The 24110-nt window shown below is 42.0% G+C and overlaps 1 protein-coding gene across 10 annotated transcripts in view; it reads left to right on the top strand.

Moving 5' to 3' along the window:
- Positions 1-24110, top strand: part of adgrl3.1 (adhesion G protein-coupled receptor L3.1) — a 135570-nt gene that overhangs the window by 46853 nt on the left and 64607 nt on the right. For all 10 annotated transcript variants that reach the window (XM_086156968.1, XM_086156959.1, XM_086156966.1 and 7 more), the window contains exon 5: positions 15594-15703. In XM_086156968.1, the coding sequence (XP_086013094.1) occupies positions 15594-15703 (110 nt within the window). The remainder of the gene's footprint in view (positions 1-15593; positions 15704-24110) is intronic.

Genomic DNA, 24110 nt, shown 5'->3' with positions numbered 1-24110 from the left:
CAGTCTGGTGTCTGGATGAATTCCGAAATGGAGCGATATCCATTTTGGTGCGATGCGATTGTGAAGTTTCTCATGTGGGTCTCCTTTGAATCTAAACAGGCCTATTGTTTCTATTTAGCTGTGACTGATGAGCGCGCACGGCCTTCTGTGGTGAGAGAACTCTCCTGAGAATTGTTTTATATAACATCGCACAATAGAAATTGAGGACAAGTGAGTTTACACTCAAAAGCACCATCGTGTTGGTGTGCACGGCCTTTGTCAGCAATGAAAGACATTTCCTTTGGTACACCTCATGGATCATAGGATGCTGTAGGATGCTGACACACTGACCAAGGAAACTGCCAGTAACGGATCCCTGTTTTTTTTTTCTTTTGCTTTTACGTAGCCGGTCTATTTTTATTTCCTCCCCGCATGACAACGAGAGCCTTTGGGCATACAGAACAACAGGAACCCGCATGGTAAAACACGAGCATGGCATGTTCAAAGCTAAGATGGGCAGGATCCGTCACCTCTACGCCCCCGTGGATTGATCTCTTTTGACTGCTGACAGGGCTATAAAACACAGACAATGTGGGAGGTGGAGCAAGCGCGCACAAAAAAAAAGAGAGCCAGGGTTGAACGATGAGGCACAGCCGGGAATGAAGAGAGCTACAGCGTGCGCAAGGGATGGATGTGAGAGTTCTGCCAGGTTACGTACACAGGTTAAGACATCATACCTCTGGTGAAAAATGAACTGAGGCGGCCACACTGACAACTTTAGGTTAGCTGTAAAGATACCCCTGTGAGACAACCGGCAGCGTGACTATCCTTCAAACAATCGTCTCGAAAATCCAATGAGACATTACCACATGTGCGCGGCGCTGATATGCCGCTGCGGGTAGACAGACCATCCACTAAACTGGTATATCAGGGGACCCGGTCTACTTGTTGGCCATTTTTCCCGTGACAAAATGCAAGAGAGTGGATATGAATGAGTTCTGAAACACCCACCTATATTACGAGGTGTGTGAGTAAAGTGAGGAAATTATGGATTACATTTTATCCGGCTGATGTATTACCTCTTTATTGACAATTACCAGAACAACCATCCCCGCATAGCAAATCTCTCTTAAATCGAACCGACGTGTGCCAGCGTTCCGATTGTGATTGCCTCCATCTCTGCACTCACTTTAGCTGCTGCAGCTTATGTGGCCACTCTTCCGCAGCCCATGCCCATCCATTATTTATACAGATGTGCGTTCGTAGGTACATTCACGTGCACACACACACACAAGCAGGCCCATACACACCATACGCCTTGGGGCTACACCTGATTTAAAGCTCCAATTAGTGGAGCCAGAGGCCAAACTTAATCTTGAGAGATCCTCTGGAGGTGACTAAGAGAAAAAGCAATTGTATATCATGTGTATTATATTTTTGTCTTGGTAATTCAGAAATGATGCTTATTATATAAGCATGGTATATATTAAGAGGCAAAAGACTTGTGTTAAATGCATAGTAATTCTCGTGTGTGTGTGTGTTTGTGTTTGTGTGTGCGCACCTTGAATACGGGCCTGCCACTTAACTGAATATTTAAGTTAAAAAAAAATTAATGAATTACAAATGACAAATAAATCAGTGAGTGAGGTCTAAAAATCAAAACAAGAACTCATTCAGGTGAAATGTAATTATTGCAATTAGTTGAGTACCATTTTGTTTTAAATTAGTCCTTATTACATTATAAGAGAGTTATCTTTCGTAAATAAATATGCAATTAAAATTAACAAAAAGAATAATGAATACTTATTCCTCAGGTAACCACATATACAAGTGTATAATTAAATTTACATATATATGTATACATACTCACACAATACACACACCTGTATATATATCTTTACAGGTATATAGGTTTATAAAGCCCTAACCAATGATTTTACATTTCAACACAGAATGAATGGACATCAAAATTATATAGCAGCAAAGTATACTATATGAAATACATGCATATTGATATATCTATCTATCTATCTATCTATCTATCTATCTATCTATCTATCTATCTATCTATCTATCTATCTATCTATCTATCTATATAGATAGATATATATATTTATATACTGTATATGTAGGTGTTTACATGCACTCACCCTGACATACATACATACATAATAATATATTTATTTATAAATTCTATGTTTTAATGATTTTTTTTACTTTATTCCTTGTGTAATTAATAGCAGTCTGTGTGTAGTAGCACCGACTTCAGTACAAACAGTATGATCATTACAAGGTGACAAAGCTGGATGTATGGAAATTAAAACCTGTAAATTGCCCTCTGTAACACACCATGCTATCACACACCTTTTTAGTCGTAATGTTCATATGTTACTTTTGATTAACGTTTCTCGGGAGAAGGGGGGGTTAGCACCCGTAAGATTTGATAAGTGTGTCTGGTGAAACTACCCTTCTTCGGTATGTTTTAGCTTCTGCGGTTACAACACTCCCTATGTCTGTATCTTCTCCAATTTTCAGACCAGACCTTGATTGGCTGATAAAATCAGAGAATGTTCAGACTACCCAATGTTTCCTCAGTATCACGTTCACCCCCCCCCCCCTCCACCCACTCCCCCTTTTTTTAGCCACTCGCCAAGGACGGAGAGCGTGCATGTGTATCCATACCACATAATTGGTCCTGATATCAATGCCTCATATCTCTGGAGGGTCTCACAAGGCTTCTCAGGCAAGCCAGGGAGGTTCTGATATTGTAGCGTTTCCCAGATTATCTGCCCCAGCGGGATCCACTGGGTTAAAGGGGGGGAACAGAGATGTGGCCATGCTTAATCTGTTTTGTGATGTACGTGCTACAGTCATTCATTCTATCTTATCAGCTTTTATGATTATAAAACAGGTACTAATCATTCGCTGTTTAAAGACTTGTCTTCAGTTGCATTTAATCTTTGGAAAATGCAAATAAGATTACACAACTCTGGGGTAACGGCTTACTGTGGCCACATAGCGGATTCAATCAATCGCATTTTTTATCGAAAATCCGAATTCCTTTATGTCGCATCATCTCACATGCCGTGGGTACATAAGAATTGAGGCAAGTTTGTTATATAAAAGTGTCACCTGGGAGCATTCTGTCAACGCAGAAACGTTTAATGATTCAGGTTGTTCACTTCTGCATAGGCAGAGAGCTGCTGCTGAAAATTGTCGAAAGCCTGTAAATTATAGCATTCTATTTATATGATGCCGGATTGATGGCTTCCACTGAGATTCTTCACAATGCACTACTTGTCCCTTACTGATACTTGAGTGTGTCACGGCCCGAGTACCTTTCAGCACACTCTCGCTTTCTCTCTCCATCTCACCCACATGAATTTGAGGCACTTGAGGCAGCAAGTGTGGATGTTGAAGTGTGTGTGTGTGTGTGTGTGGTGAGCACACAAACGCACAAAATCTTTGTTGTTCTACCTTTGCCACGGTGTATTGGCCATGTTAGAAAATTACTTGTGGACTTCAAACGGACTTTATCCCGAAAGCTCTTTTGCTGCCTCATCCACCTTGTCTCATTCTTTTTCCCTTCTATCTTCTTTACTATCTCATCTCTCTGTTGTCTCCCATCCCATCCATCCATCTTCCCTAGCCTCGACAAAAAGGTGATTCATTTTGACCATAAAGTCCGGTCCCCCCATCTTCTGCAGTCCCTCCATTCATTTTACGGTGTTAAATAATAACAGACTTTAATTTTCGTCTTATTTCCTTATTTCTGCGTTAATGTTGGACTTGTCAGTGGCTCGCTGTTCTCTTTACTAAAGCAAGGCACTTACCGTACTAACATTAAAAAGTAATTTTCCTTAAAATGTAATTATTCTTGTTTTTTTTTTTTTTTTGCATTGTCCACAACTTCAGTATTGAATTTTGCATGCAGCTTCCAAATGCCATTTTACATCACCATTTGCATTCCACTTATAGAGTCGTATCTTGGCAATGTAATGATCATCTTGGAAAATTGGTAATTCTTATAGGAAAGAGGGGCATGGTGTGATGAATACAATCAGTTTATTTTATGCAGCGTGAAGAGAAAACCCAGCATCTTAGTTCTCTGCAGGGCATTCGAAATGTTGCTCCTTATATAACATTACCCAAAGAAAAGACAGTTATGATCTCATGAAGAGGATGTTCAAAGCAATCCTTATTCAGGATGTTAATCATGTAAGTAATTCAATGAATTTCTTCCGAATGATGACCCTGAATTATAATCGCTCAGTTTCCTGTCGTGGACCATCACAATTAACATCACGAATAAAATGTTAAATTCCCGCAGTCTTTATTTAAAAAAAAAAAAAAAAGCATTTCTAGTAATTCTTTCACAAAAATACTCTTGATAACTAAAACACGAAGAAGCCGACTGCTCTGGACGTCGGCAACCCCTGTAGCCAGAGAGCAAGGTCACTGATGATGCTCAGAGCTTGAGCCAGACTGGTTAACACAGTAATCAAATACATATCATTTGAAATTGATAATGATAGAAAGACAAACAAAACAGTAATTATAATAAAAAAAAAAAACTGAATAAATAAGACAAAAGTCTATAAAACTTTATTTGCTCACTTCCCAGCATTCAGCATGAGCTTCCAGTAACTACTCAGAGAGATGCATCCAATAATAAATAATATCCTTATGCACGGACTTGGATAACAGCCGGCTGATAAAGGATAACAGATGATTATCAGTTGATGTGTGTTTGCTGTGTGCGTATGTGTGTGTGTTGTGTATTGGTGATGTTGTGCTTTCACCTTTCCTATCCTATCCTTGCCTATCCTATTCTACACTATCCTTTCCTACCCTACGCCATCAAACCTGTCCTAGCTTTTAATATTTTATCATATCCTGCCCCATCTTATCTTATCCATTGCACTCCATCCTACCCCATCCTATCTATCGTACTCCATCCTACCCCATCCTATCCTATAATACCCCATCCTACTCCATCATATCCCATACTTTACTACCCTGTCCTACTCAATCCTATCCCATCTTTGCAATCCTATCCCATCCCATCCTATCCTATCCTATCCTTTCCTATCCTATCCTATCCTATCCTATCCTATCCTATCCTATCCTATCCTATCCTATCCTATCCTGTGTATATTACATTGCAGTTGTCTGTTAGTTATAGTTACGCTGTTTGTTCTGTTCAACTGTTCTTGGATTGCTTGTTTGAAGAACTCAGAACGTTTATACAATCTACATCGCCGGGGCACGTAAGAGTGCAAGAAACCTGAGCTTGTGAAATATTTATCAGTGTCTTGCCCAAAACACAACTGTGAATTAATGAAACTTGCTCCGGTGTCGATTTATATTTGCATCATCACATCATCAGAAGGCAATAAACCAAAATATACACCCATGTGTGCTGGAATAGAAAACAAAGAGTTAACATTTTTCTTCAGGCCAGTTTAAACTTTTAAGCCTTCCTGGTTTATTCCAACACATTTACCTTCATCTTTATCAGTGTATAATGTTCTTGATAAAAATCCTCAAACAAACATCATGAATTGATAGTCCCATTTTGTGACTCATTATTTTTTATTTTCTTCTCTTTCTCGTTCTGAGATCACTTTCAGCCCGCAGTTCCCACCCCCCTCCATCCCGCTTTTCCTTTCTCCCTCACCATCTGTTTTAGTTTTCATCACCCTTTCCTGTTTTCACAGGCAGAGGGGGGTTGGGGGTGAGGCTATGGCCGAAGTGCAGAGTCCGTATTTTTGCTTTTCGGCCTTAATATTGACCACATATGTCGGGATCGAAGGGTGCGGAAAAAGAAAGCCCCGGGGCTGAGCGCCCAAATCTAAGTGGCCCTGGGGAACCGATGTGCATCTGTGTGCATGATCTTTATAAACACAGGGCCGTGCACAAGTGCTGTGTGCACACGCCGATGAACACAAACCCATGCATGAGTGTGTTTGCTTATGCATGCATGCCCACACACTCTCTGGCCCACACATACCACCACTCAGTGAAATATAGAGTTGCTCATCACTTCTTGAGCACAGTCAACTTCTTCTGGCAGCCTGTCTCCTTAGAACGAGGTCTCAGCCTTCAAAGAGGTCTGGCTATAGTGTGTTAGTGTGTGCATATGTGTAAATACTTAATTCCTTAGCTGTCTGCTTTTGTGTCTATACCCATGTGTGTGTGTGTGTGCGCACACTCAAGCATCTGAACCATTCGCAACCGCAGACTAAAGAAACCTCTGAAGTTCTTTGCCTTTGACTGTCCATTTTAGAAGGAAGCACACACAGTCACACACGCACACGTGCGTTTCATCATGCAGGCACGCGTGCGCGCACACACACACACACACACACACACACACACACACACACACACACACACACACACACACACATATACATACACCAAACGCTAGCTGCCTTAGCTGCATTATTGGAACTGGTAAGCAGTGAACTACACTATGTAGCCTGTCACTTACCCCAGCATCATCTATCTATTTTATTTCAATAAACATCAAACACAGAAAAACAGGCAGAACAGATGATCTTTAAACAATGTTTGATTATTATGATCAAATCAGTCATAAATTTCAATTTAGCTCTTTGGAAAACTGAGAATGTGACCTGGCTTTGCTTAGGTGGAGGCAGAGAGATATTTCAAAAATTATATCACGCATGCTTGACTTTCTCTCCGTTAAGTATCCTGCTTTTCACTGAATAAGGTCATATCTGGAAATGTCCTACTTAATGTATGCGTGCATGTGTGCGTGTGCACACTCTTACAGTCCCCGCTGTAAGAGGAAAGGCCCTGCGGCCACCTGGGGGCCCAACTGTCACTGTTGCTCAGGACTGTAATTAGGGCCACACACGTACTAGCATATTTAGACATCGTCGTCTCTATCATATTAGAAAAATAGAACTGATTAAAAAAAAGAAAAGAAAAAGAAAAGAACATATCCAAGGATTGAGCAATTACGTGCCACAGTCTCCTTGAGAGACAGCTGTGGTGTTTTTTCGAACCCCGATTTTCCACATGTCAGTGTCCGTGCCCTGACCCCCGTCCTCCTGTCATTTTGGCTTGGCTAACCTCGAATATCATGCTTCACAGAGCGCCTAAGCTACATGGCTGCCCGAAGAGTTGTTTGAAAATGGTCTAGATGCCGCGCACTTTCATCCTCTTGCCTCTTCATGCAGACCGTCTTGACACATCCATGGCGGCTCGGGCACTCCGGGATGTCGACGGTGACTGACTTGCTACTTTGACATGGATAAAAAAAACAACAAAAAAACAACCGATCCAGGATGAGCAGCTCAGCGTCATTTATTTCATGTGCAAATATGTAGATACACGAAACGTGCCTTTTTTTTTCAGCTCTTCGAGTTCACAAAATCGTACAAGACGCTGTCGCCGTGCTGAGCGGCTCAGTCGTCTTGACACCTTCAGGCATCTTACACGCTCTTCAGCTTTTCCCCGATCAGGAGAGACAGCCCCCCTGCCCCCCTGCTTTCCCTCACACACCGCCATTCGTCTTTTTTTTTTTTTTCTTTTTTTCGCTTTCAGGAAGATTCGGAATTTTGTGCAGGTAGGTGGTCTCGCGTTAAACTGTGGTGACGTGCGGAGATTGCACACAGACGCACAGATGCAAGGCAAAAAGAAACAGCAGAGGAATGTGTTTAGGTACTCTTAGAATATGTCTTGAGATACGTGGAAGTTGCCATGGTTACCAGTGTAGGAGCAAAGGGGAGGGAGGTAGAGATGGCAGAGCTCAAAACAACTCAAGCTGTTTTTATATAATGATCAGAGTTCATAATTCATTTATGTTCATCGTTGGTTCATATAAAAGATTACAGAGATAAATGCAATCCTTTTATCGTGTTCATTATCTGACATCGAAGGCCAAAAGTTGTGTTGCTGATCGGCTAGAAAAGAATGTAGCTAATTTGGGTGAATTAGCATATAACGTGTTCTCCGGTAGAAATAGTAATTTTCTCATCCGCTTTATTAAGTTATTTCCAGAGGCCATATAGAAATAAGATTTCCTGTCTGGTAGAATGTGGTATTTTCACCCTAAGAACTTTTAGTGCCCATTCCAGGATGCATGTTTTCATACAGTTTCTTGTTGTTCTTCAGGAAATATGTTTGCCCCAGTCGTACAGATTTCGTAGGAACAGCAACACTGCATTTGAATTTCAGCCTAATCTCTTCCACCGAAGCAAAAAAAAAAAAAACAACTAAAAAAATATTTGCATTTATAGCACTCGCTTTAAGAGGTACCACTCAAAAAAAATATAAATATGTTAATTATTTATGTATCATAAATTCATTTTTTAGTAGTTATCTATTATAAGAATGTCAGATATTCTTGTGGGCAGGCTTTAACAGGACGGCACTCCATGGTGAACACTCATTATATACTGCTTTGGTATACACACTATATACTCGCATTGTAAACAATGACACCTGACATATTCCAAAGGAATGTGAGAAAGTGGGAGGGCTTTCTATCCTCCAGCTAAATATTAATATTTTAACACATTTCAGAGGTTTCTTTTTTTCCCAGTAGGGAAAACAACATTATTTTACCTGTAGCTTGTCTGACAGGCTGTTCGAGAGCTGACAGAAATGCATTCATAGGCTGCACAGGGTTGCAAGGTGTTACTGTGTATGTGTGCGGTTGTGTATTTCTGATAGTGTGGGAGAGGGTTAAAAAAAAAAAAAAAAAAGTGATGCGCCTCTACTTTACCCCACGGAAGACACATCAGTTTGTGCACACTTGGATTAACACACACAGCCGCGCAATTTGACAGAAACGGGCACGTACACACCGATACACGTGCATACAATGCAGACACGCGCGCTAACATAGACTTGTATTTGCTCTTTTCCCACTTACCTCTGTCAATCACAATACCTGCATCACTCTTCAATTACTTACTACATGCCAGTTTCTCTGCCTCCTTCTGGAGCTTCCCCTTGTATTTCTCTTGTCGGAAATGCCTTCTCATCAATCCATTTGTCCATCTCCAGAAATCACGACCGTGTGTGTGTGTGTGTGTGTGGGCGCGAGTGCTCAACCGCATAAGGGAGCTAATAAAGCAGAACCAAGGCCAGTAACAGCAGATAGGTGGTGTACTGTATGCCTGAGGGGAGGGTGAATATTCACCCTCACAGCTATTATCCCAAAGGAAAACACAGCAACTACCCAATGACAAGATATGTCAGGTTGGTTTCCCGGGCGCCTATAGGACCAAAATAGCACGGCACAATCCCATAAAAGACAGTGGTGAGACCAGCCATGTTGTCTGCTTTAGAGACAGTGGCAGAGCTGGAGGCGTCGGAGATGAAAATGTCGAGGATGGACGGCGTCACAGATGAGTCCATAAGAGGGTCGGTGCATGTTGGATGTTTTGGAGATAAAGTCAGACTGAAATGGGCACGAGGCCTAGGGGAAGACCGGAGAGGAGATTTATGACTGAAGTGAAAGAGGAACGTGAAGTCAATCGGTACGGGAGAAGAAGATGGAGAAAGATGATTCACTGTTGCAACCCCTGAGGGAGCAGCTGCAAGGAAAAGAAGAAGAATCCCATCGTACGCCCTCCACTTGGGTTATTTTCATAAACTATCTCCCCCCTCCGCATTCTTTTTTCTTTGGGTAGTTTCAACTCACTTAATAATTTACACCACACGTGATGCAATGTTTGATTTTCCTTTTCTTTTAATAGCCGACATCCGATCTATCTGCCTCTAATTTTACACGAGATCGTCAGAGACGGGCAAACAAGACGTTTATCTCATCTCTAACGGTCGTTGCGCTGCTAAGGAGTAGTTAAAAAAGAGTAGTTTTATGCATCCTGCATAAAAGTGCGCCGGGCAGGCGAAAAAAACATGCATTATTTAAACTTAGAGGCCGCACACTTGCTTTAAGCCACAAAAAATGGCTGACGACTTTTGAATTCTTCTTCGATCCACTTCAGGTCTTTTTCATGAACTCTCTATTTTAGACATAATGAACCGAATTTATGCTCTGTTTAAAAAAAAACGTTGGTTGTGTTGTTATGAAAGCTTTTTTTTTTTAATTTCTTGCGCCATCAAGAAATTGTTTTGTGCAAAGTCGTTCGGGAGTATGGGGAAATAAGCAGAGAGAGAGAAAGAGAGATGATGAATTAAGTGGCTGCTTTATTGCATATTATGACCATTGTAGATGTTTCTCACTCGGCGCTCTGCCAAGAAATGGCAGAAGCATCAAGACATGTGATACTTTCAAAAATAAGGACTCCATATAAGCCCGGCTTTACGCTTATGAAACCTCCTGCAAGATTGTTCAGTGAAGGAGTTAACTGCTGAGTTTATTCCCTAACATGCTCCTTCTATTATTGGACCAAAAAGCAGATTCAATGCTTTCATATTACATTTCATTTGCATTGTGTAACAGTGTTTGTTCAAAATTCATTACTGGTGGAAGAATGGCTGGCAGGGTGGCCCTGCAGCAGGAAGGTTCTTTGTTTTTAATTCTAACACAGGTGTTTTCTGTAGAGAGTTTGCATGTCCTCCCACCTCTGAAAGATTTTGTCCAATTTGCCAGACATGTGAGTGAGACAGTGAATTGTATGTGTCTATATGAAGTTTGAATGACAGAGTCAATGGTTTGTTTGTCTCTAAATGTGTTTCTGTTACTGACTGGCTACTGGTCCGAGGTTAAACCTGCACCCTGAACGATGACAATTGGTATAGATATTGACTAAATTAATGTTTAAAGAATACCGTAATTTCCGGACTATTGAGCGCACCAAAATATAAATTGCATCTTGGGCTTCCTCCTGCGCACAAAAAAGTTGTGTTCTTCGTTGTCGGAGTTGAACAAACTCAGAATTTCCCGGTCAATACATTGGTCCGATGTGATGAGGATAAATGTTTTAGCGGCATGAAGATCGTAAGCCCCCCCCCCCCCCGTTAATTGTATATTCTGTAATTCATCCATTCAAATCTGGTGATTTGGTATTTTTTTAATTGCAACTTAATTAATGTTTATGTACTACATCTCAAAATAAACTCAATGCATAATCATTCTGCTCATCAGTGACTAAAGCGGAAAATGTTATTAAATAATGTTTAGTATAGGATACCAAACAAGTTGATCAGTGCATCTAAGACAAGAGCAGGTATCATTCATGTTGTTGGCACATTTTGAAAAAGCGGACAGACAGCATAAAAAAAAAAGTGTTTTGAAGAAGAGTTGAAGTCATATTCCTTGTCATCTTCGCCAACCTGTCCTAATACTTTGCCTTAAGATATTCATCAAGCGGAGGTTTTCTTTATCAGTCCCTCTCAGACTCCTGAGGAATCAGCTCCTCGCTTTAAGTTGCTCTGAAATGATTTAGTTCATCAACATATCTGCACTCCAACACAAACACACAAGCAGACGCGGGCGCACAAGGCAAAGTATCGATCCAATCGTGCATCGGCCCGCGGACAAATGCCGGGGCTCGAACGTATCGTAAAACGTAAACATGCTCGTGCACGCCGTCCGTCGACATCACCCCTTATCAAGCCGCCAGTCAGTATGGTGTTTACATGAGGAAAAGAGACAGAGAGAGGGGGGGAGATGGAGTGAAGGGAGGCCAGCCAAACAAAGTAAAAAAAACATCTGAGACGATAAGAACAGCAGCAGCTCCCTTCCCCTGTCTGCCACAGCTCTGCTTTGTTAGAGAAGAGTTTGTTTGTTTGTGTGCATGCATGAGTGTGTGTGTGTGTGTGTGTGTGTTGCACATTCCTGGGAATGAAGCCAGCAGGGAAGGCATGGGATCCAGGCCACATGCTTGTTTTGATGTGGTCATGCTAATTAAAAAAAAAGGATATTTTTCCCCAACCAATGAAGACACGCATTAGAAAAAGCCGTCGCAGCAACACGCTAGGTGTGTTAATGTGAGACTGTGTGTGTGTGTTTGTGAGTGTGTGTGAAACGGGGGGCGGGTGCATTTCTGTATCTATATTCACCATGCTAAATAAAGCAGAGAAACTGTGACTTTTCCATTTTTTTTAATGTTTTCCAAGGATCCAGGATAAGAACATTGGCAGAAAAAGAGTTAGTGTAGAGCGAGAGAAAAAAAGATGGAGGTAGTAGGGACACGAGGGAGTCTTTTTTGGATCTGACTCAGACTACTGGCTCAGACAGAATTGTGACGTCAGCACGAGCTTTACTAAAGATGAAGGGATCGAGGGTAAAATAGAAAGAGGCTGGAGATGACACCCCGAGGGAGGTGGGGATGAGGAAGATATTAAGGAGAACAGACCGAGAGACCGAGAGAGAGAAAGAATCCGGCAATAAGAGCCCCGCCACATATTTTGGGTGTGACTCCGGAACCGCGGCTAAGTGGGTTTAAGACGGATAAACAGACAGGCCGACGACAGGCGGACGGAATGAAAGACAAGAGACGAGGGAGGGAAAAAGAATTGTTCTCGGGCAGGAAGGATGAAGACAAAGAGGAGAGAATGAAATTAGTTTATGATCTTGGCTTAGAGAGTGCGAGGAGGAGAAAAAAAAAAGTCATATTGTGGACGAAAATAGACGGAGGAGGGAAAAAAAAAAGGGGGGGGCGATCGGCAATAGCTGAGAGATAAAACGTGCATAAGAGATTACGTCGAATCTTTTCTCCATACCGTCTAATTAAAATACCAGTTAATAACCTTCAGTGCTTTATAACTCAGCTGCAGAAGTTCAGACCAAGACTTTTTTATTTCAGACCAAGACTTTTGTTATCCAGTTATCCTTTGGTGTTTATGTGGAAATGAACCCACATATTCAAACTTAACACCAAATGTTCCCCTGTTTAAATGCATATTCTATTTATTTATACAGCTATACATGGGTATTTCAATTACAGATATAAAAATACATCTTTGTTTTTTTAATTTTGATTTTGCAGGTACCTTCTTAAGGATAAATATGCTTTTGGTAAATTTTTTTTTGGGGGGGTGTTCTGCCAACCCCCCCAAAATGTGTTAAAAATAAATTAATTGATTCAATTGATCCCATCTCCAATGGGAATTTTACTGGGTCCTTCTGAGGGAAAAATATGCTTTTTGTAATTTTTTTTGGGGGGTTGTCCTGCCTTTAAATGCTCTCAAGGCAGTACACACCATGCAGCGGGTTAATTGGGAAAATATTTGGAAAAATGCCCCGAATGAGTGAGTGACCTAATGGTTGTTTGTTTTTGTATGTTTGAATGGATAGAATGATTCATTGAATGAATGAATGAATGAAGTTATTTTTGAGTAAGGATAAATACACTTTTGGTTAATTTTCCTTGCAGCCTTGAGAGCATTTCATGAATGAATGAAAGAATTTATTTTTAACTTTGATTTTACGGGCACATTCCTATGGATAAATTCACATTTGATGATATTTTGGGGAGTTGTAAATTCAAAATCTGACAGGAACACCTTGGAACCCTCTGCCTTGAAACAAATATGCAAAGTAATCTAGTCATTTTTGTTTTTGATGCAGTGAATAACCTACCGGTAAGTATATAGAGGGTCCTCAGTCTAAGATTGGCTGCTGGCAGCATTGCAACTTGACAGCAGTACGCCCGTGGATAGTTTTTAAAAATAAGTGTCTACTTTGAAGCAGCTCATTGTGAAAAATTCAAAATGCGGGGGAGCTTGTTTCTGAGCGCGGTTGAAAAATACGTATGTTTTCGGGACCTCGCTCGGGTCCAAGTATACATTCTTTGGGCATTCCGCTCTTTCTTTACATCCGCTTTTGTGTTTGTGACTTTTTTCACCCTCCAATACAACTCTGGAAAAAAGAAATATCGCTACATTAGAAGAGAAGTTTGACATTTTAAAAGAGGGAGGAACTCCAGCACGCATTGGCTGCATTTTTTTTTTCTATAGTTTCATTTATGTAATATTCCTGCACTGCAACACATATGACCTGTGTCTCGATACATACGCATGACTTGAGTGTGTTAGCGGTTAGGTAAGTGACTGAGGCTATGCTAATTCCGATTTACGTCCAAGATCGCCTCACTTCGGTCCACAGGAACGGATCTGCGACGTAACCCGTGGACGCCGTGTACCTCGGCGTATTCTTATCTAGCAAACGTGTAAGGTTATTAAACGGGGTTTCGCGCTCTGATTCACCACCGTAGGCCCAACAGTCTTGTCCATCAGTGGGTGTTCTGGACAAAGTTGTAGTGGTGTGTCACTTTATGTGTGTGTGTGTGTGTCCCACAACTCGCACTGATGACAGGTGACTGATGATGAAGGCACCAGGGCAAGAAATTAAAAAGCAGAGAGGCGAGAAAAAAGAACGGCGAGCGAGAGAGCGCATGAGAGAGAGAGAGAGAGAGAGAGGGTGGGAAGAGGACTGGAGGGTATTGTTATTAGAATATGACTGACACGGCAACACATGGAGTTCAAATACTTTAACCTCCGGTGACCTGTCAATTGACCGAATATGCACTGGTCAGTAATACACACCAGTGACCGTGGCGGGACGTATCTGTAACCTCGCGTTTCTTTTCCGCTTTATCCGAGTATTGAGCTTAAAAAATTAAATGATATGTCATGCATATTTCATTATATGCAAATTGCTGAATCATAAAGTAAGACAGGAGACTTGAGGGGCTTTGACATGCTCATTAAAAATATCTCAGTGGTAGAAATTGAATGTTTTTAATGTAAATGCGGCCTGTTTGACAGGTGTGCGGAGAGGGAGAGATGGAGAAACAGCGGTTGTACTAATTGAAAGAAAATTTTCAGAGCGGAGGAAGAGGAGGGTGCGGACGCCTGCCTTAAAACGCTGTTTGTCCCGGTTCTTATTGTTTTCTATAATGCATTATAATATTTAGACCGCCCGGTGCAATTGGGTGTGGGTTACACTTACGTAATAACATGTGTATATCTTTAAAAATAAAAGGTCTCCGTGGTTTTCCCACGATTTTTCGCAAGGAATCGCATTTGAATGTTAAATAACATGCATTTACATATGAATGCCATGTTGTTTTTTTTTTAAACAGCGCACTTGGAGAAACACACACACACTTCTCGCGATCGTTCAGCCCATGTATGTGGCAGGCTTACATAATATGTTCTGATGGGAGAGAGAAATACTTACCTTTTATGTGTCAGGCGAGCGAGCCCCGCTGATAATTGTAATTAATTATCCGGTGCCTGTGGCAGAATACCTAGCTTATAGTTCTTTATTTCTTAACCGACAACCACACAACCACACACACACACACACACACACACGCACACACCAGCATTGACTGCAGAAGGGTTTGAAAAACCACACCTCATAGCCATTGTGGGCCGCCTCTACACAGTGAAGGACCCCATTAGTGTAATATTCACTCCAGATGTTCCAGTAAGTGCACGTCTGGCTTCGTGTTAGTCAAGAAGGTCGTTCAATACATTGCGCTGTCGCGTCGATTTACTGCTCTGCCTCAGTGTCACCTTTTATTACAACTCATGCCATGTATCTCTGTGTTCCGCACTGAGTGACTTGCAAAGATGTATAAACATATTTTTGTGTGCTTATACGCATGCGTGTTTAAGCGTGTCGCTAAAATGGCCTGCTCTCCTCTGCACAGATGCAACAACCGCACCCAGTGCGCCGTGGTGGCCGGACCGGATGTGTTTCCTGATCCTTGCCCCGGCACGTACAAGTACCTGGAGGTTCAGTATGAGTGTGTTCCCTACAGTAAGTATGTCTAATTTCCTGTAGTTCTATGCCTCGCTTATTAGCATGTACACTGCTCAAAAAAATAAAGGGAACACTTAAAAAACACATCCTAGATCTAAATGAATGAAATATTCTTATTAAATACTTTGCTCTTAACACAGTTGAATGTGCTGGCAACAAAATCACACAAAAATGATCAATGGAAATCAATTGTATCAACCCATGGAGGTCTGGATAAGAATCACACTCAAAATTAAAGTGTAAAAACAAACTCCAGGCTGATCCAACTTTGATGTAATGTCCTTAAAAACAAGTCAAAATGAATCTGAGTGCTTCCTGAGTGGACGCTATGATTTCACAGAAGTGTGATTGACTTGGAGTTACATTGTGTTGTTCAAGTGTTCCCTTTATTTTTTTGAGCAGTATATGTAGGTAACCCTACATACCTACCTAAAAAGATGGTGTTTTAATTTTGTCAGGAAATAAATTGGGATTTTTTCCTGATAAACTTTAATAGTCAATGTTTTATAAAGCTCACCTGACACGCAGTTTGTCCGGTTCATTCCCTAATTTTTTATTATTTTTTTTTCTTACGGATTAGTAACGCGAGAGCAGAGTGACTTCATTCAGGGCGATGCGCACTAATGCACGCTGGGGAAAAAGTTTAAAAACGAAGGGTGGCTCACTGACAGATGGCTACGTGACCTTTGACTGCGTGAGAACGGTCCGGGAGGTCAGATTCACTGGAATGAAACGTTCACAGAAACGTGGCAGCAAAAAATAGCAAATGGCAAATAGAGTTCTCTCTCGCTCTCCCCGAATCTGTTTCACATGCCAAATGGTTAAATTTAATTTGTTTGTCCTTGATGTAAATTTCACTTTAACATCAACCCTACATTTTTTTCAGATAGGTTTTCATACATTTTGGCTTCATTGCTATTTCCTTCCAATAAAGTCCATCCAAAAAAGATTTTGAAAATGAATTTCGCTCCCACATTAGATACATTTGATTTCTGGCAAATATAGAAAAAAACTTGGACGAACGCACAGTACAAGGTGAGGTAATCGTCGCTCTGACGGAATGATAAAACAGAACGTTGTCCAAAATTAAAACACAGTTTCATAGTAGAACCATAAAAATGAATCTTAAAAAAAAGGATTTTAATTGAGGAATAATTGTATCCCTAAAAACTCAAGTTCATCTGGACATACTATACACTGCAGCAAAAGTAGCATAACTATTGTCTTAACAGTGTACCGCAAGTGTCATTTGTCAAAGTAGTCATGATCACCAGATGTAGATGATATGTATTTTTATTTATGTATATACGCAGAGTGCAATGGTTAGTGCTTCCACATGTCAGCAAGACAGTCCCTGGTTCGATTCTGACTGGGGCGTTTGATGTTTTCCCCAAATTTCAAGGTTCTCATGTCCAAAATCAAGGACTTGAGAAATCAAGTCCACTTAAATTGCGTGAATAGTCTATATGTTGCCCTTTGATTGGTCCTGAGCTCACCCTGGACTTATCTTGCCCAATCACATCTGGGATAGATTCCAGCACCCATGTGTTCCTGAATGCAGGATAATCAATATAGAGAATGAATCAATCAATGAATACATTTTTTTATTATCAGCAATTCAACAATGTCATAATTTTAATAATCTTGATGTATGACACTGGTGAGCAGTCGCTTTCATAGGATATCACTAAAATCCCTGCGCCTGGGACTGAAAATGAAATATGAGAAGAATGTTTACATGAACCAGACAAGGAAGCAAGTTGAGACACTGGATTTGAACTCGGTCTCTAGCCCCTCTTCCCACCGTGGGTCTGTGGGATGTTGATGAGCACTGCATCTCAAAAAACTGAAAATAATAGAATCTTTATCGTTTTGATCTTATTTTTACAAGTAACACATAATACAATGTTTAGATATCAGACCCCAAAGAATCCAAGACCTATAAATCTCACTTGGATAGTTGTCAGCCATCAGAATAACCATTTGTATTTATCCTTATCTGCTTCCCTGTGAGTTTTGTCAATAAATCACCCATAGCATGATTTATATAACATTTTACATGGCAAAAATATGACCCAAATACCTTAACGGGCGTTTACATTATCTGACATGCCGCGTATATACAATTTATGAAACCTCATCTTGAGTAATGTTTCACGAAAACAACAATTCAAAAAAGAGAGAAGACATTATGAACCCTTCTTTTTCAAATTTCTTCATGTCTGTTTATGCCAATATTCAGCTATTCAATAAAATAATACCATAATAGCATTTTAAGTCAAGTCAGATTCTATTTATTTAGCACTTCTGTTGAGGAAACCTTAGACAGATCCCAGCTCGATGTGGGTGGCTTTCTGCCTCGACCGAAAGCGAGAGTGGGACCGAGACAGAGGGTTAGATGAGGCTTGAGGGGGACTGGCACAAATAATCTCTAACTAATAATATCCACCGTGCTAACAGTAACATAGTAATAGCTAACATGATACAGTAATACCTTTGATATACATAGAAGAAATAGCAATGGTGGGCGCCTGGCAAGACTGCAGTGGTGGATCAAGCCACTTTTAGATAACATCTAAAAATGCATTTTCAGAAAAGGTGCAGTCAAAGTAATATTAGGCCGCCTGGCACACGCTACTTCATTGTTAGGAAATGTGACGATGGTTTCAAGTTTATTCAATAACTTTTATTAAAATCAAATTGTAAAGGAGCTGGTAAGATACCAACTCAAGGGAAATGAAGTTTTATATTGAATGGCAAAATGTCAGTCCAATGAATAGATGAATAAATAAGGATAATAATACTAATGATGATAAACCCCCCCCCACATGACCCAGAATGCAGCATAAGTGGTATAGATCTGTGGTCCCCAACCTGTTTATCACTGTGGATCGCTAAATGGTTGACAATTTTACCACAGAGGGCGGGGGGTACACGTAGATTGTTTATATTGTGAATATTATAATAAACGTGTATCCACTGTGTACTAGTATGCAACTTTATTCGAAGCTTCCTCGTAACATTGCGCCAACAACATAACAAACATATTGAAGGTTTCATTGCCTCATTAGAGAGCCAGTCGCCGCATATTATGCAGAGCGACCTGGGGCTGCGGGAATCACCTGTTGGGATAAATCCATATTTAAAGTAGAACTCCTGGTGTTGTCTGTTAAAAGCTTTCTTTTCCTTGGAAGTTGTAGGCTCTTCTTCTGTGTCTTCCCTGGGACTTTTTCCCTACGAAAAGAAACTTTCCAAAGACGTCTTTTTTTACACATTTTGCTAGCTCGTGGGTTAACTTTTTGGCGCTCAAGTGACAGAGATGTAAACGAGAGAATCCGGTCATTTTTCCAAATAAAAAAAAAATCAAAATAAAGATTTTTCAGATACATAATAAATCCAACAGAAATGATTAATTATTTCTAGTGCGGACCGGTACCAATTGATCCACAGACCGGTAACGGTCCGCAGCCCAGGGGTCAGGGACCGCTGGTACAGATGATAACTGAATGAATAAATGATAAATGAATAAATAAATTGAATTAAATTAAATATTTATCAGCAGGCTATGGTTTGAAAGCAGTTTCAGTTTCCTTCACATAAAAAGGCAATGGAAAGCAGTGCCAGGAATAATATTAATATTCATGCATATTTTTATATCTGTATCTACATAATAATTTATGCAAATTGCTGTAAATATATTTGTCAACTATCCAGGATTATTCATTGAGATTATTATGTTTAAATTGAAATTGTGATATATTTATTTAAATAAATCTCAATAAGGGTTTGTTTTAGTTGTAATAGGGTCATTTGTGTGCTAGTGTGTATGAGTGCTTGAGTCTCTTTAAAAACAGCCAGCCTTGGCACCATGATCCCTACAGTTGGCCAAGATGGTGTCCTACACCGAAGCATTCAATTATGTCTTTGCTAAACGGCCTTTGCCTGGCATCTAGAGTAACCAACAGATTAAATAATAGCACTATCAGAGCCCACTCTGGAGCAGATGGAATCACAACCTTCCATCCATCCACCCATCTTCCCCCGTTTATCCGGAGTCGGGTCGCGGGGGCAGCAGCCGGAGCAGGGAGGCCCAGACCTCCCTCTCCCCCCGCCACATGGTCCAGCTCCTCTGTGGGGACCCTAGGCATTCCCAGGCCAGCCTGGAGACATAGCCTCTCTTGCGTGTCCTGGGTCTTCCCCATGGTCTCCTCCCAGATGGACATGCCCGGAATTCCCCCCCGGGGAGGTGTCCAGGAGGCATCCTGACCAGACGCCCGAGCCACCTCATCTGACTCCTCTCTATGTGGAGGAGCAACGGCTCTACTCCCAGCTCCTCCCGGATGACCGAACTTCCCACCCTATCTCTAAGGGAGAGTCCGGCCACCTTAAGGAGGAAAATCATTTCGGCCGCTTTCGGTCACTACCCACAGCTCATGATCATAGATGAGGGTGGGAACGTAGATTGACCAGTAAATTGAAAGCTTCGCCTTTTGGCTCGGCTCCCTCTTTACCACGACAGACCGGTACAGAGTCGGCATCACTGCAGACACCGCACAGATCCGCCTGTCGATCTCCTGCTCCATCTTTCCCTCACTCATGAACAAGACCCCAAGGTACTTGAACTCCTCCGCTTGGGGCAGGACCTGTTCACCGACCCAGAGTGGGTATTCAACCCGTTTGCGGTTGAGCACCCTGGTATCAGACTTATCATCCCGGCCACTTCACACATGAGAGCTGGAGGTCATGGGCCGATGAAGCCAACAGAACATCGTCATCTGCAAAAAGCAGAGACTCGATCCTGCGGCCACCGAGCCCCTGCTGCGTCTAGAAATTCTGTCCTTAAAAGTTATGAACAGTATCAGTGACAAAGGGCAGCGCTGACAGAATCCAACTCTCATTGGAAACGGGTCCAACTTACAACTGGCAATGCGGACCAAGTTCTGATACCGATCATACAGGGACCAATTAGTCCGTATGACGGGGTTTGTAATCTCATACTCCCGCAGCATCTCTATGGGGTTGAGGAGGTCTCGGAAGTATTCTACCAATATACAATGTCTCATGTTGAGGTCAGCAGCGCCCCGCTTCAACTGTACAAACTGTTGACAGAGCACTGCTTCCCCCTCCTGAGCCTCCAAATGGTGGACTAGAATTGCCTTGACGCCAACCGGCCCACCGGAAGTCATTCTCCATGGTCTCCCCGAACTCCTCCCATGCAGAGTTCTTTCCTTGGCAACCACCAAAGCCGCATGCCACTTGTCAGCTGCCTCTGGATCCCCACTGGCCAGAAAGGCCCGATAGGACTGCTTCTTCAGTTTGACAGCATTCCTCACCACTGGGGTCCACCAGCGGGATCAATGGTCACCGCCCCGACAGCCGCTGGCCGCCTTACGCCTTAAGAGTTTCAATCTGGAAGCACAGAACATGCCCCATTCGGACTCGATGTACCCTGTTTCCCTTGATATGTGGTTATAGCTCTGCCGGAGGTGAGAGTTGGGGACTGTCGGAAATTCCCAGCAGACAGTCACATTATGTTTGGGCCTGCCAGGTCTGGCCGGCATTCTACCCCACCATCAGAGCCAGCTCGCCACCAGGTGGTGATCAGTTGACCGCTCCACCCCTCTCTTCACCCGAGTGTCCAGGCCATGCAGCCACAAGTCCGACGACACGACCACAAGGTCAATCAAAGATCTGTGGCCAAAGGTGTGTTGGTGCCAAGTGCACATATGGACACCTTTATGCCTGAACACGGTGTTTGCTTTGGGCAATCCGTGACAAGAACAGAAGTCCGACAACAAAACACCGCTCAAGTTCAGATCATGCTGTCGTTGCCCACGTGAGCATTGAAGTCTCCCAGTAGAACGAGGGAGCGCTCTCTAGCAGTCCCTCTCAGGACCCCAAAAAAGGCTGGGTAAACTGAATTTTTGTTGAGTGCATAGCCATAAACAACAGTCAGAACCCTTCCCCCCACCTGAAGGCGGAGTGGGGCTGCCCTCCCGTCCACTGGGTTGAACCCCAAATGCAGGCACCAACTCGAGGGGCAATCAATATACTCACACCTGCCCAACGCCTCTCACCAGGGGCAACTCCAGAATAAAAAAAGAGTCCAACCCCTCTTGAGAGGCCTGGTTCCAGACCCCATGCTGTGCATCGAGGTGAGTCTGACTATATCTAGTTGGAATCTTTCATCAGACCCATGACCCATGACAGACCCATGTCGATCATTCGGGTTGTGCCCAGCTGAGCCCCATGGGTGAAGGCCCGGCCACCAGGCACTCGCCATCGAATCCCGCGCACGGGCTTGGCTTATCCAGGCAAGGAAAAACTAGGTCCATGTGTTCTTCATAAGTGTCTTCTGAGCCACGCTTTGTCTGGTCCCTCACTTGGGACCTGTTTGTTTATGACCTTTCCAGGGGCATAAAGCCCCTGACAACATAGCTCCCAAGATCAATGGGACACGCAAACCCTTCCACTATGGTAAGGTGGCAGCTCACAGAAGGGGAAACACAACCTGATACCTGTTAAATGCATCACCAAGCTCAGCTCACACTGACATCATGCACACACACACACACACACACACACACACACATATATATACACTCAGGATTTACATTGGTGTTTTCCAATCTGTTGAAACTTGTCTGCATTACTTTTTTCTCTTGTTCCTTCTCCAACAGAGAGCAACTTTAGAGAGAGAATGGAGTGAGAGATTTTGAAATTAATTTGTTATCGTCATTTTCAAGCCACTTGAAAAGAAGCAGAGGGAAAACCAATAAGCTACCTTAAGGTTACATAAGGTTTGTAATGCTGTAAATGAACACATCATTTATCGGAGAATTCTCCAAGTTTCATGTTCACAACCTCGTCACCGTGGCTTCATATTGTATCCTTCAAATATTTATGGAATCGATTTTTCTTTTCAAAGCTGTAATAATTGGCTTATAACAGAACAAAATATTGCTGTTAACTGACAGCCCGTCTGGGTGTCCAGGATCGCGCCGTTGTGCTTGGCTCAGCAAATCGATTCCATCAGACGAAAAAAAGAAAAATCACGACGCAATAGAGAGTTGAATTGCCCCTCAAACTTTAAAAAATAAAATAAAATAAAATAAAATAAAATAAAATAAAATAAAATAAAATAAAATAAAATAAAATAAAATAAAGGGCAGCTAGAGGCCTTACAGTGGAGTTTTATGTTCTTTCTTTGTCCAGGATGGATGGTTCGCACTCCTGCTAATTATCCAAGAAGATCTTTGGTTCAAATCTGGAGGCCTTTCTGATTGGGGTTTGAATATAGATAATGAAGGAACAAAAATAAAAATAGAGTGATAAAAAAAAATTAAATAAAATATTATAAAATGAAATGAAAAAAAAAAAAAAAACTATGAGGAGGCCTGCTAGGACTAATGTTTGAGTGCATACACAAACTGTCACATCTGCAGAAAACCAGCCAGGAGACACGGCTTCAGTGAAATGATTATGTTTATACGCGAAGGCGGGCTGTGCTTGATGGACATAACTTCAAAAGACACCCATGACTGAGTTGGTCGGAGGAGGTTAAACACCGGACCCTTTGCAATCATCGGTAAAGCAGAGTATCGTTAATCAAAACTTGATTGCGCGGATGGAAAAAAAATTTTTTAAATAAATAAAAACCCCACAGAGACGGCATTCTATACTCATAATTTCCACGGGCGCCTCTCTTCACGGAGACTGATATGCTTCCCCCCCCACCTTCATCGATATTGTAAACAAATCGCAATGCGGGTTGTAGAACAGCTAATTCAATTATGCACGCTTCAGTTTTCAGGGAGATTCGCTCTGCTCCATCCCCTCCTCTTCCTCTTTTTTTTTTTTTTTTCCAGGGATTTCTGGCTTGGAGCGCATTCACAACTTTCTCGTCTCCCTTCCCCAGCCTTCCCTGTGCCGCAAGTTTTTTTTGGCTGTTTTCCAAAGCTTTAAAAAAAAAAAAAAAAATCGAGTGTTCTCCCTTTCTTTCTTTCTTTCCCTCTCCAGCTCTCAGCGGCGTGGAGTGTGCGATGGTCGTGTGCCAAAAATTAGCCGGCTTGGTTTTGCCAGTAATTAGCCAACTGTGTATACTTGCTCATAACACTGGAGGCAACCCATAAATATCTGTACATTAATCCATACGGGAAGAGGCCGCTGTATTTTGCTTCTCTGCAGCCGACGTACGGACACGTCTAATCTCTACAAATACGCTTGACATGAAACCGATACGTAAAGACAGCCGTCGTCTTGTTCGTATTCTCCCGTTCAAATAAAGCCACCTGGGATTACGTTTTATCCGTTTTCTCATCGCCGTGCAGGAGACCCCGGCTCTGCAGCCATGAAGCAATTAGCCTACAACCATATTTAGTGTATTAATCAGGAAAAAAAAAAA

The sequence above is a fragment of the Fistularia commersonii genome, chromosome 12 (assembly GCF_037954325.1).
Source record: "Fistularia commersonii isolate RoL2024-O1a breed Wild chromosome 12, RoL_Fcom_v1.0, whole genome shotgun sequence".
Taxonomy (NCBI): Eukaryota; Metazoa; Chordata; class Actinopteri; order Syngnathiformes; family Fistulariidae; genus Fistularia; species Fistularia commersonii.
This window is presented reverse-complemented; position numbering and strand designations above follow the sequence as displayed.